Source organism: Macaca mulatta, chromosome 2, assembly GCF_049350105.2.
Source record: "Macaca mulatta isolate MMU2019108-1 chromosome 2, T2T-MMU8v2.0, whole genome shotgun sequence".
Lineage (NCBI taxonomy): Eukaryota > Metazoa > Chordata > Mammalia > Primates > Cercopithecidae > Macaca > Macaca mulatta.
In genome coordinates, this window is record NC_133407.1 from 33,753,557 (window position 1) to 33,770,604 (window position 17,048).

At 37.2% G+C, this 17,048-nt stretch overlaps 1 protein-coding gene across 1 annotated transcript in view; it reads left to right on the plus strand.

Annotated features, from left to right (window-relative positions):
- Positions 1-17,048, plus strand: part of COL6A6 (collagen type VI alpha 6 chain) — a 161,377-nt gene that overhangs the window by 94,118 nt on the left and 50,211 nt on the right. Inside the window, exons 21-24 of the mRNA XM_077991442.1 lie at positions 1,738-1,773; positions 3,683-3,745; positions 5,423-5,485; positions 16,683-16,745. Of these exons, the coding sequence (XP_077847568.1) occupies positions 1,738-1,773; positions 3,683-3,745; positions 5,423-5,485; positions 16,683-16,745 (225 nt within the window). The remainder of the gene's footprint in view (positions 1-1,737; positions 1,774-3,682; positions 3,746-5,422; positions 5,486-16,682; positions 16,746-17,048) is intronic.

Here is a 17,048-nt window from a genome sequence, read left to right on the forward strand (position 1 = left end):
TCTCAAAAATCTCTTCTCCCAGGAAGCTTTTCCTGATTTGACCAACTGGATGTGATTGCTCTCTTTAAAACTTGTGTTTCTATCTTTTCCCCTTTTTTATGGCATTTGCAATACTTTGCCTTGTAAATATTTGTAATATGTATCTCCTCCTCCCAAACCCAAAGAATGAGGGCCTCCTGAGGTCAGGAATGTGTGTGTGTGTGTGTGTGTGATCTTTATGCTCCCATATTTCCCATCTAGTGTGTTTTGTGGGTAGTATATTTTTCAAATGAAAATATCTATTGCTATTTGTCAAATGGAAATATCTACTGATATTTTTCTGAATAAAAGAGAAGTGAATTGAATCAGAACAGACAAACCCATGTGCTGAAGGAAGGGAAACAGCTTATTTTCCTCCCTCTGATAGACGATTTAGGGTTTCATCTCAAGATAATTCATCAGTTTTGTAAAAATAAAATAAAATAAAGATCTCTAAGCATTTCCCCGAAATACAGTCTGTTTCTTATGTAACAATAGTGTATTGGTCCATTTTCACGCTGCTGAGAAAGACATAGCTGAGACTGGGTAATTTATAAAAAGAGGCTAAATGGAGTCACAGTTCCACGTGGCTGGGGAGGCCCCACAATCATGGTAAAGGTGAAAGGCATGTCTTACATGGTGGCAGGCAAGAGAGAATGAGAGCCAAGTGTAAGGGGAAACCTCTTATACAATTATCAGATCTCATGAGACTTATTCACTACCCTGAGAACAGTATGAGGGAAACCACCCCCATGATTCACTTATCTCCCACTGGGTCCCTCCCACAACATGTGGGAATTCTGGGAGCTACAATTCAAGGTGAGATTTGGGTGGGGACACAGCCAAACCATATCAAATAGATTTTGACTGAAATAGGATTATCAGAATTTCAAGTTTGAAATACTGGCCTCTCGGAGAACATCTCAAATTTCAATCAAGACAATGTCTGATTTTATTGAATTTTGCAAATGCTGGGGTTTACTTTTACTATAACATTACTGAATGATCCTAAGTTAGACAACAAAATGCCATTGTCTCTTGATTTCCAGGTCTATGAAATATTGATCTAGAATATATCTAGACCCTACACTTACGTATGACAGTGGCAGGAAAACCCACTTGATTATGTAGCATCATTTTGATTGGATATTAATATACTGGATGGAGTAGCTTTTGAATGCTTGGGAAAATTCATTTTTCTCAGGTAAACATTGGCTTTTTAAAAATAAAATTAGTTTGGCCATCTTTATGTCTGAACTTTATTATAAAGTACATGGAGTCAATTATCCCAGTTTTTCCTCTGGAGCCAGTTTGGCTAGTTTACCCCTGATTTCTGACTTCCTTGGTAGTGCTTCAGGAAAAATAAAAGAAATAAAATTCAAATAAGTCAATCTGCAGCTTGTGAACAGCTCTAGTAAAAGTTTAATAGAGAACAAATTATTGACCACAGTCTGTTCTCATAAGTATCTGTAGATTTCAATTGTCTATTGTTTCTATTGTCAGTTATTTCAAAGAGACAAATATTCTATTGCCCTAGGGTAGAAACGTAGATTTAGCAGTGTTTTGCTTTCATGGTACAGTGGAAAATTGAATGTTGTAAGCACTTTGTGGGAATTTTTATGTATGCTGGTGCCTTAAAGTGTCCATTATGAATTTAAATCATATATAAAAAAGCATTCTTTCTGAATTAAAGATATCTACCTTTTTCTTCTATTTTAGGCAGCTCATGGCAGAAGGGGACATACAGGCCCACAGGTACAACGATTTTCCCCCTTAACTCCAAATGACAAATATTGCATCCAATCAAGGAGCTGGAATAAAGGCTCTGTAAAGTCTCTAAACTTCCCCTTTTGATGATATTGGTTATGGAATAGAATGCTGGAAAAATTTTAGGTTAAGATTTTAAGAGTTCATATTTTAAAATGATGTGGGAACTTTGGTCAAAAACCGTAAAAAAATAATGGCCAGAGATGTACTTAGTACAATTACTGTTAAAGTTAACTTTGCTTGGATTTTAAGTACAAACTTGAATAACTTAGTAGATGACCTTTGTTTTATGTTTTCATTTAACTTTGGAATCTTACAATTATTAAAAAAAACCCATATAAGCCAAAATAATACAATAAAACTCTTGTACAAATTGGATAGTCTGAGTATTTTGATCAAAAAGTCAGTTAAATAAAAAACCATATCCCATTCTCATTGTGCATGTTGGTGATACATTATATGTGTTTCATGAAGCTGTAATATTTATGAAAGAGTGGTTGTGACTTACAATTTTGTAAAACACACATCCTCAGATTAAAAATATAGTGAGGATAAATAATCCACTCTTAATGGCAACATGGTGAGACTCCAGAATGTTAAAGGTAAAAAACATCTTAAAAATTACCAGAGAGAAAAGATAGCTTTACTCATGAAAAGACTGACAAATTAGATTGCAGCAACTTCTGTTCAGCAATAATACATGCCAGAAAATAACAGAGTAATATCCTGAAGGTACAGTGGAAAAATAATTGTTAACTTAGAATTTTATACCTAAACTATGAGTAGTGTAAAATAGACACTTTTAGACAAAGAGAGCTTACCATCCAGACATTATGCCTCCCTCCCACATACTTTATCTGTTTCTGCTTCTGTAACAAAATACCTTAAACTAGTAATTTATAAACAACGGAATTTTATTTCTTATAGTTCTAGAGGCTGGGAAGTCCAAGATCACGACATGAGCAGGTTCAGTGTCTCGTGAGGGCTTGCTGTTCACTCCAGAAATGGTGCCTTCTTGCTGCATCCACACATGGCGGAAGGGGCTAACAGCTACCTTGAGCCTCTTTATAAAGGCACTAATCTCATTCAAGAGGATGGAGCCCTCATGACCTAAACACCTCCTAAAGGCCCCACCTCTTAATACTATTACATGGAGGATTAATTTTCAACATAATGCATTTTGAAGAAATACACACATTCAGACTACAGCACATTTCAAGGTTGGACTTCAGCAAAAAGGAGAACCTACCCAGAAAAATGGCATGATATAAATGAAATGAAATTGGAGACAGAAGGTGTTAAATTTTTTTTCTGATTTCTAGGAAAAGTTTTCTGTAAGTCCATTTAATCACATCCAACTATATAACAACTGAAATATAAACTTAGGCTCTCCTAATAGTTGCCTAAATTATAAACTTTTTGAATTCTTTATGCTTTTTTATAATTCTTGTCTGTGACCGAATTCAAGAACAATATGAAGAGAATACTCAACTTTTGTTCCCTAGATATTTAATTGATTTGAATATAAATATTAATATAATTGTGTAAGATGCTCGAAGATGTTTGAAGAAAATGTGAACTAAATTTTGAGTGTTTTTAAGGTCACATGGCTAAGTTAGATATAATACAAATTGTATAGGAAAGGGGTCGGGGCTGCGTGTGTGCATGCGTGCATATAAAGATGGAAAGGAAATACACCAGCATACTAGCTGTGGTTATCTCTGCTTGATGAGATTATAAGTTTTTATTTTCTTCGTATTTGCATTTATTTTTCACTTTTTTTTTTGGAAAGATCCTGCATTGACATCGTGACTGAAAAAATATTTATAAGCTTGCAGGTAAAGGAGACAAAATTTTCAGGAAACAGTGTTAACAGATTGATACTTTCTCACCACAGGGAATAGCAGGCATCCCAGGACCAGATGGACTTGAAGGCTCCCTGGGACTTAAGGGCCCTCAGGTACATATCAAGACCAATCAGGGTGGGAGAACATAAAGAAGAATCTGGGAATGGAAAAATCTGAGGACCTGATAGAAACCCTCAAATCCCCCTTGCAGAATTCCAGATGTTTAAAGTTTTCACGGTAATAAAGTAAGGAAACGACACAGTTTGAACTCATGCAGCACTTGGTCTGCTTTAAGTTTTGTCCCAGTCAAGAAGTGAAAAGTGAATGAGCAGGCTAGGCAGTGGTCCCTGTGTACAGGGTTCAGGGTAAGTAGGATATTCCAGGGAGATCTTGAGCCAAGGAAAATGTTGAACCTCAGATCTGGGAATTGTGGTCAATTTAGCATAGTAATAGTTCAGTGTTACATATCTTGGTGCTCATGATGTAGAAAAATTGGCTTTATTCTTAGGAAAGAATTGCTCGAAAGACAGCTGGAGACATCAGCGGGGTGATCTGCAGTGCAGCACTCAGCCTGCGCTTGCCAGCTCGCTTCTCCAGGGAGCTACCTCCAGCACTTTTTCCTTTGCAAGGAACAAGCCATACTTGGCTCTTTACACTGATCACATGAGGGGTCGCATGAGGGGTCACATGAGGGGCCAGAGAGAGCAAAATTTAGCTAAAATGTTAAGATAAGGGAAAGGAGGTCCTAGCAAATACTGAGATGAAAGAAAGGCCAGACCACAAAAAAGTTAGAACTTTTTTTTTCCTCTCCAAATTTAGTTTTGAAAGCTTAAGGAATAAGTGTACTATTTGGCATAGGCAGGACGATCAATGGTTCTGCTATTTTTCAGAGTTTTAATCCACATAGTTTAAAAAAGTAACTATTATATGTTGGCAGCTTGTTACATGGAAGTTGAGCAAAATATCCTTAAACATCAGAAGGGAAAGTTTGTTCACATTTTGCCAAGATTCAGAGCAGTGAACAGTCTTCCCCTTGGACCTTTATCTCTTCCTAGCTTGATTACTTTTCTTTGTTGTTGCTTTCCAGCTGAGGAAAGCTCACTGTTTTATTTTTATTTTTTACCTTCAAGCGAGAAATAGTTGCCACTGGGGTTGTAGGGAGGCATTTCAATAGATTGACTAGCTTTATTTCATGCTAAGGAAGTAATACTACAGCATCCTTTCTTCCATTTTATAGAAACTTACTGTTTCTTAATGGTGTAACTTAAAAGCAGAGGCAAAAACCAAACACAGCATGAAAGTTTCTCTGCATAACATATGAAAGCCACAGCTAATAGGCAGTATCACATTCCAAAAATAGAAATAGTCAGATTTCATCTTACCACATACCATATCTTGTTTATGACCAGTCTTTAGTGTGGTGATTGAATAGAAAACTTATTTAAATGTTCTGGTTTCAGATTTATATTTGTAAGGAATATTTTTCTTTTTAACAGAAGAAATGTAGGGAAATATAGAAAGCAATATGGAAAAGCTCAACCATTCAGTATTTTTTCCAAGCCCCAGTCAGTTTGACTGCAAATCCTCAACTGCCTAAATTTCAGATTGGACATTCATGTTCCTGCATGAATGAGAATGAGCTCCACAGGCCAGGATGGAAGGAAAGGCGTGATTGGAGCTCTCTTTCCCATTTCTGTCCATGTTACTTAGTATTTCTACTTGTAATATTCAATTTAATATTCAATGTTCTCTTTCAGGCAAAAAATAATGCTTTAATTCTATGTACTTAGGGCCCAAGAGGAGAGGCTGGTGTGAAAGGAGAAAAAGGAGGTGTGGGAAGTAAAGGTCCCCAGGTATGTAATGAGATAAATGATTGCATCTGACTTTGATCTTGGCTTGATACGTCTTTGTGGTTTCTTTCATGCAGGTGGAGTTATTTACTGCTTGGGAACCAGGAAAATGTATTAGGTTTGACTTCAGCTCAGTGTGGTGGCCACGTCACATCATGGTCCCTCTTGCAAAGCAGGCTATCACTATCAGACACAGAGGGAGAAAATCAAGCCCTCTTTGCCTCAGCTGCTCAGCTATGTAAATCAGGTCACATCACTCCCCTGATCTCAATCCTTGTGGGGTTTCCCATCCCCACCCCACCCCCAGAATACAGCCTACTTTAGTAGTCCTCAAACTGGCTAAATATGAGAATCTCCTGGGGGAATTATAAAACATTCCACCACCTAGAACCCTTCCCAGGACACTTAAATCAGAATCTCTGGCAATGAGGCCAGGGTAGCAGTAATTTAACTTCTCCCTAGGAGATCTTAATGTAGACTTAGGGTTAGGAATGACTGCTCTGCATTAGCACTGCTCCGGCTTCACAGTGCAGAAGAACCCCCTAGAGGAGATTGTTAAGTAGAGAACTTGTTAAAGTGCAGATTCTGAGTCAGCAGGTCTAGGGCAGGGCCTGAGATTCTGCACTTCTAGGGCACTCCCAGATGATGCTGATGCTGCTGGTCCAGACCACATTTTTAATAGAACGGCCCTATGTGATCTGGCCCTCATCTACCTGCTATCAATATTATTTGTTTAGCTGTTTGCCTGTCTCTCCTTCTATATTGCAAGTTCCATAAAGGATAGGACTTTATTACGCTCTATTCCTGGAGTCCAGAATATCAGTACCTGGCACATAGTAGAGCTCAACACATATTTGAATATTGAATCAAACAATAAATGAATGAATGAGACACACTTGGGAATTGTGTTCTCCACTAACACTAGGGTAAAAGGAGTCCATTGCTTGTGTGGATTAGTTTAACCGGGCAGTCCAATATGCAAGTGGTTGTGTTTATCACCAGAACGTTTAAGAAAATTTAAGAGGCTATTTGCATAAACTTGTATCTCATGACACTATTTTTTAATTATAACTTTTATTTTAGGTCTAGAAGTACACATGCAGGTTTGTTATAGAGGCAAACTGCATGTCATGAGGGTTTGGCATACATATTATTTTGCCACCCAGATAATAAGCATAGTACCAAATTAAGTATTTTTTTCTGATCCTTTCCCATCCTTTACTTTCAAGTAGGCCCCAGTGCCTGTTGTTCCCCTCTTTGTGTCCATGTGTTCTTGTTGTTTACTTCCCACTTGTAAGTGAGAACATGTAGTATTTGTTTTTCTGTTCTTGTGGTAGTTTGCTTAGGATAATGGCCTCCAGCTTCATCTATGTTGCTGCAAAGGACATGATCTCGTTCTTTTTTATGGCTGTATAGTATTCCATGATGTATGTTTACTACATTGTCTTTGTCCATTCTACTGTTGTTGGGCATTTAGGTTGATTCCATGTCCTTGCTATTGTGAATAGTGCTGCAATTAATGTACACATGCATGTGTCTTTATGGTAGAATGATTTATATTCTTTTGGGTAAATACCCAATAATGGGATTGCTGGGTTGAATGGTGATACTGTTTCAAGTTCTTTGAGGTATCACCACACTGCTTTCCACAATGGCTGAACTAATGTACGGTCCCACCAGGAGTGTGTAAGTGTTCTATTTTCTCTACAACCTCACTAACATCTGTTATTTCTTGACTTTTTAATAATAGCCATTCTGACTGTATCTCACTGTGGTTTTGATTTGAATTTCTCTAATGATCAGTGATTTTGAGCATTTTGTAATAATACAGAACTGTGTTTGATACTACAAAAAATATAAGTGTTTGTTGTGCTTCTCTCCCTGGGTTTCATGGGAGGACTGCAGGGCTCCTCTGACCTGTAGTGCAACACAGAAAGCGTTGACAGCCTGGGGGTGGGGGATGCCACTGGATTAAAAAATGGGAATGAGGCCCCTCTGGTGAGGTCTGTGTCCATGAGGGTGAGAGGTGTGTTACAGGCATGGAGACATCAGAAAGAGGAGGGTTGTATGGAGTGGGATTGAGCATATTTTCATATGCCTTCTGGCCATGTGTATGTCTTCTTTTGAAAATTGTTCATATCCTTTGCACACTTTTTAATGTGGTTGTTTGTTTTTGGCTTGTAAATTTGCTTAAGTTCCTTAAGATTCTAGATATCAGACATTTGTTGGATATGTAGTTTGCAAATGTTTTCTCCCATTCTATATGTTGTCTGTTTACTCTGTTCATAATTTCTTTTGCTGTGCAGAAGCTCTTTAGCTTAATTGGGTCTGTCAATTTTTGTTTGTGTTGCAATCGCTTTTGTCATCTTTCTCATGAAATCCTTGCCAAGTCCTATGTCCAGAATGGTGTTTCCTAGGTTATCCTCCAGGGATTTTATGCTTCTAGATTTTACATTTAAGTCTTTAATCCATCTTGAGTTGATTTTTGTATATGGTATAAGGAAGGGGCCTGGTTTCAATCTTCTGCATATGGCTAGCCAGTTCTCCCAGTACCATTTATTGAATAGGGAGTCTTTTCCTCATTGCTTGTTTTTGTTGGTTTTGTCAAAGATCAGATGGTTGTAGGTGTGTGGCTCTATTTCTGGGCTTTTTATTCTGTTCCATTGGTCTAGAGTCTGTTTTTATGCTAGTACTATGCTGTTTTGGTTACTGTAGCCTTATAATATAGTTTGAAGTCACATAAGGTGATGCTTCAAGCTTTGTTCTTTTTGCTTAGGATCGTCTTGGCTATTCACATTCTTCTTTGGTTCTATATAATTTTAAAATAGTTTTTTTCTATTTCTATGAAGAATGTCATTGGTAGTTTCATGGGAATAGCATTCAGTCTGTAAACTGCTTTGGGCAGCATGGTCATTTTAACAGCATTGATTCTTCCTGTCCATGAGCACGGAATGTTTTCCCATTTATGTCATCTCTGTTTTCTTTGAGCAGTGTTTTGTAATGCTCATTTTAGAGATCTTTCACCTTCCTAGTTAGCTATATTCCTTGGTATTTTTATTTGTACATTTTTGTGGCAATTGTGAATGGGATTGCATTCCTGATTTGGCTCTCGGCTTGTATGTTGTTGGTGTATAGGAATGCTACTGATTTTTGTATTTCAATTTTGTATCCTGGAACTTTGCTAAAGTTGTTTATCAGATCAAGTAGCTTTTGGGTAGAGACTATTGGGTTTTTTAGATATAAAATCTTGTCATTTGCAAACAAGGATAGTTTGACTTCCTCTCTTCATATTTGGATGCCTTATATTTCCTTCTCTTGACTGGTTGCTCTGGTCAGGACTTCCAGTACTATGTTGAATGGGAATGGTGCTAGAAGGCATCCCTATATTGTTCTGGTTTTCAAGGGGAAGGCTTCCAGCTTTTGCCCTTTCAGTATGATGTTAGCTGTGGGTCATAGATGGCTGTTACTATTTTGATGTACATTCCCTCAATCCCTGGTTTGTTGAGGGTTTTTAACACGAAGGGATATTGAATTGTATCAAAAGCCTTTTCTCCATTTATTGAGATAATCAGGTAGTTTTTGTTTTTAGTTCTATTTACATGATGAATCACATTTATTGATTTGTATATGTTGAACCAACCTTGCATCCCAGAGATAAGGCCTACTTGATTATGGTGAATTAGCTTTTTGATGTGCTACTGGATTCGCTTTGCTAGTATTTTGTTGATGATTTTTACATTTATGTTCAGCAAGAATATCAGCCTGAAGTTTTCTTTTTTCGTTGTGCCTCTGCCAGGTTTTGGTATCAGGATGATGCTGGCCTCATAGAATGAGTTAGGGAGAAGTCCCTCCACCTCAATTTTTAGGAATAGTTTTAGTAGGAATGGTATCAGCTCTTCTTTATACATCTGATAGAATTTGGCTTTAAATTTATCTGGTCCTGGATGTTTTTTCATTGGTAGGCTTTTTATTATTGAGTCAGTGTTGGAGCTTGTTATTGGTCTTTTCAGGAATTTAGTTTCTTTGTGGTTCATTCTTGGGAGGTTGTTTGTGTCCAGGAATTTATCTATTTCTTCTGGATCTTTTAGTTTTTGTACATAGAAGTGTTCATAATAATCTCTGAGGGCCTTTTTTTTTTTTTTTTTTTTTTTTTTGTATTTCTGTGGGGTCAGTGGTAATGCCTCCTTTTTCATTTCTCATTGTGTTTATTTGGATCTTCTCTCCTTTTTTTTGGTATTAGTCTAGCTAACTAGTCTATCTTATTTTGGCAAAGAACAAATTCCTTGATTTGTTGTTCTTCTGTATGGTTTTCTATATCTCAATTTCCTTCAGTTCAGCTCTGATTTTGGTTATTTCTTGTCTTCTGCTAGCTTTGGGGTTAGTTCTCTAGTTCCTCTGGTTGTGAAGACAGGTTGTGTTAATTTGAGATCTAATTTTTTGATTGGACATTTATTGCTATAAACTTCCCTCTTAACACTGTCTTATCTGCGTCCCAGAGATCCTGGTATGTTGTATCTTTGTTCTTACTAGTTTCAAAGAATTTCTTGGTGTCTGCCTTAATTTCATTATTTACCTTAATTTCATTATTACCTTAATTTCAAATTTTACCCAAAATTTTCAGGAGCAGGTTGTTTAATTTCCATGTAATTGTATGATTTTGGGTGATTTTCTTAGCATTGATTTTTATTTTTATTTCAGTGTGGTCCAAGAGTGTGGTTGATATGATTTTTTTTTAATTTACTGAAGATTGTTTTATGTGTGATTGTGTGGTCAATTTTATGATATATACCATGTGGCGATGAGAAGAATGAATATTCTGTTGTTTGGGGGTGGAGAGTTCTGTATATGTCTGTTAAATCAAGTGTTGAGTTCAGGTTCTAAATTTCTGTCCTAATTTTCTGCCTAGATGACCTGCCTAATACTGTCATGACACTGTTTTTAAGCATGTTAATTATTACTTGTGAAGTTGCTTCTTCAAAAAGCATAAAAACTTTAAAATGTCATGGTATAAATAACTTGATGAAAATAACTATTTCGCACTCATATCCTTGAATCAATAAAAGCTTGCTGGTACCACAAATTGAAATTTTTAAAAGATGGAAATGCCAAGAAAAACATATATCATGTGATTATCTCATCTGTTTATATAAAATATGGAGATGTGAGTGGGTTGAAATCCAAAAGTCTTGCTATTTCTTTTGTTCTAGAATCCAAATTGCATCCACATGGCTGTGCAGAGCACGTCTGTGAATGAGTACCCTTTAATCTTGCTTTGGCAAGATTGGTCAAGGCCATAAATCATTCAGCCTCTTGGTATTGTCAGTTAGTCAGAATGTACCACTTCTCTCTAGTCTATGTCTTCCAGTTTTCTGGCTGGCAAACATGGTTTTTCTTTCTGTGCTTGGCTTTCTTGAAATACCATTGTCAATACAGTGAAAATGCTATTTCAAATATGTTTACAATTTTTTATGTTCAGGACGTGGATGAATGGGGTCACAACGTTGTTGAGTCCAAAAGAAAGCCACAGAGACTAACACAATCAGATATACAAGAGAGTATTATTCTTTACTGGTTCTATAAATCCCCTGCCATAAGTTTCATATTGTTTTATAGCACACAAGGACCAGCCACTGGAGTAGAATAACATGAGTGCTTTCTAATTTCAGGATTTGAAGTTTATCTTAGGATATACATTTGGGGAAAGATGTGATTTCTGTTGACAATATTCTGAAGACTTATTAACTGGCATTCTGTATAAATCACATGTGGGCTAATCCAGCCAAGTATGTGACTATGACACAAAAGAATACAGTCCACGGCCCAATGAAAAGGAAGAAAGAACTTTGAAAGGAATAGTGTATTCTTCTGTACCTTCCTTCATTCCCCTTTTGGTTTACCTTAACGTCCTATTCTAATTTAATCAATATCTGAAAAAAAAAATAAATAGAAAAAAGAATGGAAAATCAGACACAAAAGTACAAATTTCAATTGAAGCTGTAATTCTTTTTTGAATACTTATGCTTTCTTGGTGAATGAATCACTAGTGGCTTGTACAATATCAAGAAAGTTTGGGATGTTCAATGCAATTGGGAGTCCAGAGTAGAATTTCTCTTTTTGTCTTTACAAAGCATAGCATAGTGGTAAATGGTACACAGTCTGGAGCCAGACTGCCTAGGATTGATTCCTAACTTTGTACCTTACTAGCTCTGTGACCTTGGGAAATTTATGTAACCACTTTGTACTTCAGTTTTTTGCTGTAATAATAAGGATGGTAATAGTAGCTACCTCATTGGATTGTTGTGAAAATTAAAGCATTTAATATATGTAGGTGCTTAGAAAATTGCCTGCAGTCATAAGCTGTATGTGTTTGTTATTACTACTATATTGTATCAATATACCCAATTTAATGGGGGTATTTTAGGGCTCAAAGAATGCAGGTCACCATTCCAGGAAAGGCCATGATAGTAATATAACAATATGTAACCTGTAGTAGTCAACAACTTTCATCATTCTGTATAAGCTAAGTTTGGTGGTCCATTAACCATTCCTTTTATTCATTTAACAAACATTTACTAAGTGCTGCTTGTGTGTTGGGCCCTATTCTAGGATACAAGAATGAATCAGGTATAGACTCCAGCCTCACGTATACCCAGTCTCATAAAGGAGGCTCATACAAACAAACAATTGCCACGTGATGTGCTGAATGTTAAAAGAGAATTATACTCAAAGTAGAATGATGTGGTAAAGGATGGAGTTAAACGAGATGCGTGTATTCGGTTTTGCTGAATGAGCAGGTGTTTTCCGGGTAACCACGGTAAAGGCAGGCATTCAGAAGGAGGACAGAACCAAGTTACTCAGAGATATCAAGGTGAGTTTTGGGAACCACAAATGGCTTGATATGGTTGGAGTGTAGAATGCACGGAGAAGTATTAGAAGTTAAGGTTAAGGACTAGTACTGTCAAGATTGACATCTCAGATGTGTTGGGGTTTTTTCTTGCATTAGCTCACCATTTAATGGCCTCTTGATTTTTGTTTTCTCAGACTTAGCTGATATCTAACTTTTAAAGAAGCTGAGCATTTGATCTCCTTGTTTCTTTCCACCTTGATATTTGTTCATTGTGAGTTTTCATACATTTCCCCCACACAAATAAAAAGAAGTGACAAGGATTCCTTTTAAGTGTGGGAAGACCCTGTACCTCTTCTACCTGCCCTGCCTTATCTAATCCAAAGTCAGGATGTCCTTGGCAGTGCCCCAACCATTAAACCTAAACTCCCAAGTGCAGTCTCTTCTGATAAGGTGCTAAGCACAATTTTCAAAAAATCATTAACCTCTAAACACTTCTAAACACTTCTATCCTTGCTTAACACTAAAGCAGTTGTGGTTGCCAAGGGCTCTGTAACTAACTCAACATGAGGAAAAAAGTGGGACAATCAAGTCCCACTTTTGGAGGTTTGATGTGGCCCCAGCCTTATGCATCAAGTTTGGAGAGCCACATTTTTTAGAACTCCAATCTGCATGGATGGTAAGAGTTTGGGAATCCTGTCCCACACAAGGGCCTCAGAGCAGCAGGCATAGTGACTGGGACTTGAGTCTTTAGAGTCAGATACAATTAGGTTCAATTCCCATCTAATCCTCTTAACTGAGCAATTTGGATGTGAATGCCTTGAGAAACTGTTTTTGATCAGTAAATGGGGTTAATAACAGGCATCTCACTGTGTTGTTGTAAGAATTAAAGACTGTATTTATTTACCACTCAGCACAGTGCCTTGCACAAAATGTGAATGCTCAATAAAAGGCAGCCATTACAACAAAGCCAAAGAAGATTTGATCTCTAGCTAATGCCCTTCCCCTTTAAATGCCCTAAACTTCTCTTAACCCTCCATAGTTATTCTTGATCTCAAATCAAGTAAGCTCTTTCACTCTTTGATATCTTTCTGGGGGTGATAACTTTTTTGTCGTTCTTTTAGAATCCACCAGTGTGATTCCTTGTCTAACCAGCAGTATTTGAGCAGGTGATTTATCTGGGTAACCATTCACTGAGGCTTGAGCCCTATTCACCTAAGTCACAAACCTCACTTTGGTACTTTGCAAGATCCTGCATAGGAAACAGAATCAGGTTTTCTGATTCTCTAATGGCAAGGTCCTGTATGTGTCCAACCATCTACTCATCCAAGACTTTTTTTTTATTTTGAAAGTTCTTAAAACAGGATATCTCTCACTGTGCTTGTGTGTGTTTGAGGTAACTACACATGAAATAATCTCCCCAAATCATCCTCTGTCTCAGAATTCATGTCAGGATGAAGAATGGAGAGTAGACTTCTAGACAGATCTTCCAATTTATACCTTGCTTTTCAGGACAATAGAATCTCTCTACTTCTTTGTACAGTGCATGAAAATTTCATATGGAAAACCAGCTAATTAAACACATTAGTTCATCTCTCTTGAGAATCTTTCCTGGGTAGATAAATGGATGGCTTGATGGGTCCTAGGTAGCCTATGATGCTCCAGAGATATGAATAAACAGGATGTGCCCATTAAAGAAGTATACAGTCTAGTCTCTAAGGAATGAGAGAGAGAAATACACTAACAATTACCTACAGAGTAGAGGAATCTGGAGGACAAGCATGAGACCCAACACAGCCAGTAAGTTTGGGTACTCTTCCTGAAACAGTGATGCTAAAAGTAGGATTTTTAAGAGAAGGGAGATTGTACCTCTCCTTGGAGGGAAAAAAATGGACCAGCTAAGGGAAAAATTTGCATGACTGTGGAGATGTAAGACAAACATTTGATGAATCACTTGCTTTGATGTGCCTGAACATAAAGCAATGGAAGTAGTCACAGAAAATGAGGCTCCAGAGGCATGCAATTCCAACATTTTGAGGGATTTTGCATATTAAGAAGACCTTAAACTTTATTCTGAAAGATATTCAGAATTTCAGACAAAGCGGTAACATGAGCCTGACATTTTAAATCTCTCTCTAAAAACGGTGGAGAATGGATTAGAGGAAGACCTGGCTACAGCTAGGAGAGCCAAGAATTTAGGCAGGATGCAAAATGGGCCTGAAGGCAAGTAATGAGAATGGAAGAGGGAGGGGTACAGAAAGTAGACAGAGTCTATTGTGGGTTGTAGCTGAGGGGTTTTGAGAAGTGAGGTAGTGGAAGGGTCTAGGATGATTCTCAGGTTTCTGGCATGGGTCTCAATGGTAGTAAAGGGTGATACTATTCCTTTATGAAAAGAAAATGAGACTGGAAGCATGATTTAGGGTAAATATGATGGTTTTGAGAATCCATTTCTATTCAATAGGATGTCCAATGGGAATTTTATTTATTTTTTTAGACAGAGTCTCACTCTATCACCCAGACTGGAGTGCAGTGACACAATTATAGCTAACTGCAGTCTTGAACTTCTGGGATCAAGTGATCCTCCTGCCTCAGCCTCCCAAGTAGTTGGCATTACAGGTGTGTGCTACCATGCCTGGCTAATTCTTGGGCTTTGTTTTGGTTTTTGGCATAGAGTCTTGCTATGTTACTCAGCCTTTTAATACATGGCTCCGGTGTTCAGTTGAGTGGTTGGGACAGGAGAGCATGTATTTAGGAGTCATTTTGAAGTGGTATGTGAATTCATAGGGGTGCCATTCAGGAAGAGGGGGTAAAGTCAGAGAGATAAGGTCAGAGGATGGAGTCCTGGGGCACACAGAATTTAAAAGGCAAATAGAATAAGGGGAGCCTTCAAAGGTTAATGAGAGGAGCCTAGAGAGGTACCAGGAAGACCATGGTAACTTGGTGTGACAGAAGTTAAGGGAAAAGTTTCAAAGAACACATGATCAAACTCAAAAAAGGTGAGAGCAAAAAAATGTCAACTGGACTGAACATGAAAGTCAAAGGAGTTAGCTCCATGGAGTGGTGGCAGTAAAAGTTAGAAGGGACTGGGTTGAGAGCTATCTATGGAGGATGACAATAATGAGAATTTTCTTTAAAGATGAAAGAAGGGGGAGAGATAGGGTGTTATGGAAAGATTATTATCTTTGTTAGTAACCAGTTTATTGTTCAACAATCCTTCCTATTAGGAAATTTTTTATGTCCAATGTATTGCTTTTAAAATTTTTTAAAAGATGAAAATATTAATGTTACTGTATTTTTGTTCTGAACGAAATAAATTTGCAAGTATCATGTTCATTACACAGAGGTTGGTTTATTTACTTTTAAATTACGACAACCATGACAAAAAAATTGTGCAAATGATTTCAGCTCACTGGGGTTGGGATTATTTACAAATATCTGTAAACAGTTTTACCAAAAGAGATTTCTCTTACCATATGTTTAGCTATCCCAAAGGAAAAATCTGATTCCAAGTGTTCATAACAGAGGAAGGCAGTTGTGTCATCTCTGAATTGGTATTTTAAAATGTTAAGTCTAAAGTTGTTCCAATGAAATATGCTTTCTAGAATGTTGGAAGGACTTACTTCCATTATATCTAATAGCTTTTCCATATAGATTGGTGTTATATTTATCATCTGTTTAAGTTTTGCTGTGTTCTTCAATAAGATCTTAAGACTTGCTTTCTTTAGGTTTTGCGTCTTTCTTGTTAAATTTATTCTAAGCATTTTACAGTTTTTTTCTTCTTTTGGTAAGTGGGAATTTGTTTACATTTATTTTTCTAACTTATCACTAGGAAAGAGAAAATTATTTCAGAATATTTATTTTATATTACCTAAACATATCTTATGAACACTGTTTTAGTAAAGTTTCTTGAGCTTTCTAATATACATATCATATGATTTTCCGGTAAAGATCATTTTGTCTTCCAAAAAATGTTTTCTACCAAAGCCAGTCCTTTCTACCAAAGGACAAGAAGGATTATAGTTCAAGGCAAATGTCATTTGGAATGGCTTCTTTAAGTGTTAAGCATTTTAACAACATCTGTTCTTAGAGCAAAACAACCTGAAATCACTTTGGAAGAGAAAACTCACAAGGAAGCACAATTCTTTAGACAACATCTGGCATGAATTACTTTATTAATTTTCTTTTATTTACTAGTCTTTATTTGATGGTGGCAATGCTTTTTTCAGAGCAAGAATCGATGCAACCATAACTCTTCTCTCATCTGTGGTTCATTTTCCTCTTATAAGACAAAGAAAGGATTTGAAGGAAAGTTGCTTTATGTTTTGCTATATTTGCAATCCCCTTGTTTTGTTTCAGGGACCTCCAGGACCCGGAGGAGAGGCAGGGAATCAAGGCCATTTGGGAAGCCAAGGAAATAAAGTAGGTCACATTCTTTATACTCACCAAAGTTGAGGTTTTCTGCTCAAGAGAACTCTATTAGCCAGAGCCCTTTCAACACAAACGAGGACACATTTTCTGGTCCCTAAACCCTGGCTTGATTCTTAGAGAGCCAGCAACCTCTAAGGACGTGGGTGTGGACCTGGATGAGATCAGGGATTCCAGCTCAGTGTAATTTCAGAGGGGAGGGATACACCCTATTGGAGCTGAGGGATCTCAGGGAACAAGGGATATTCTGGGGCAGGCCTTCGTTTTTCTCTTCCAGTCTCTCTTAATTTCCTCCTG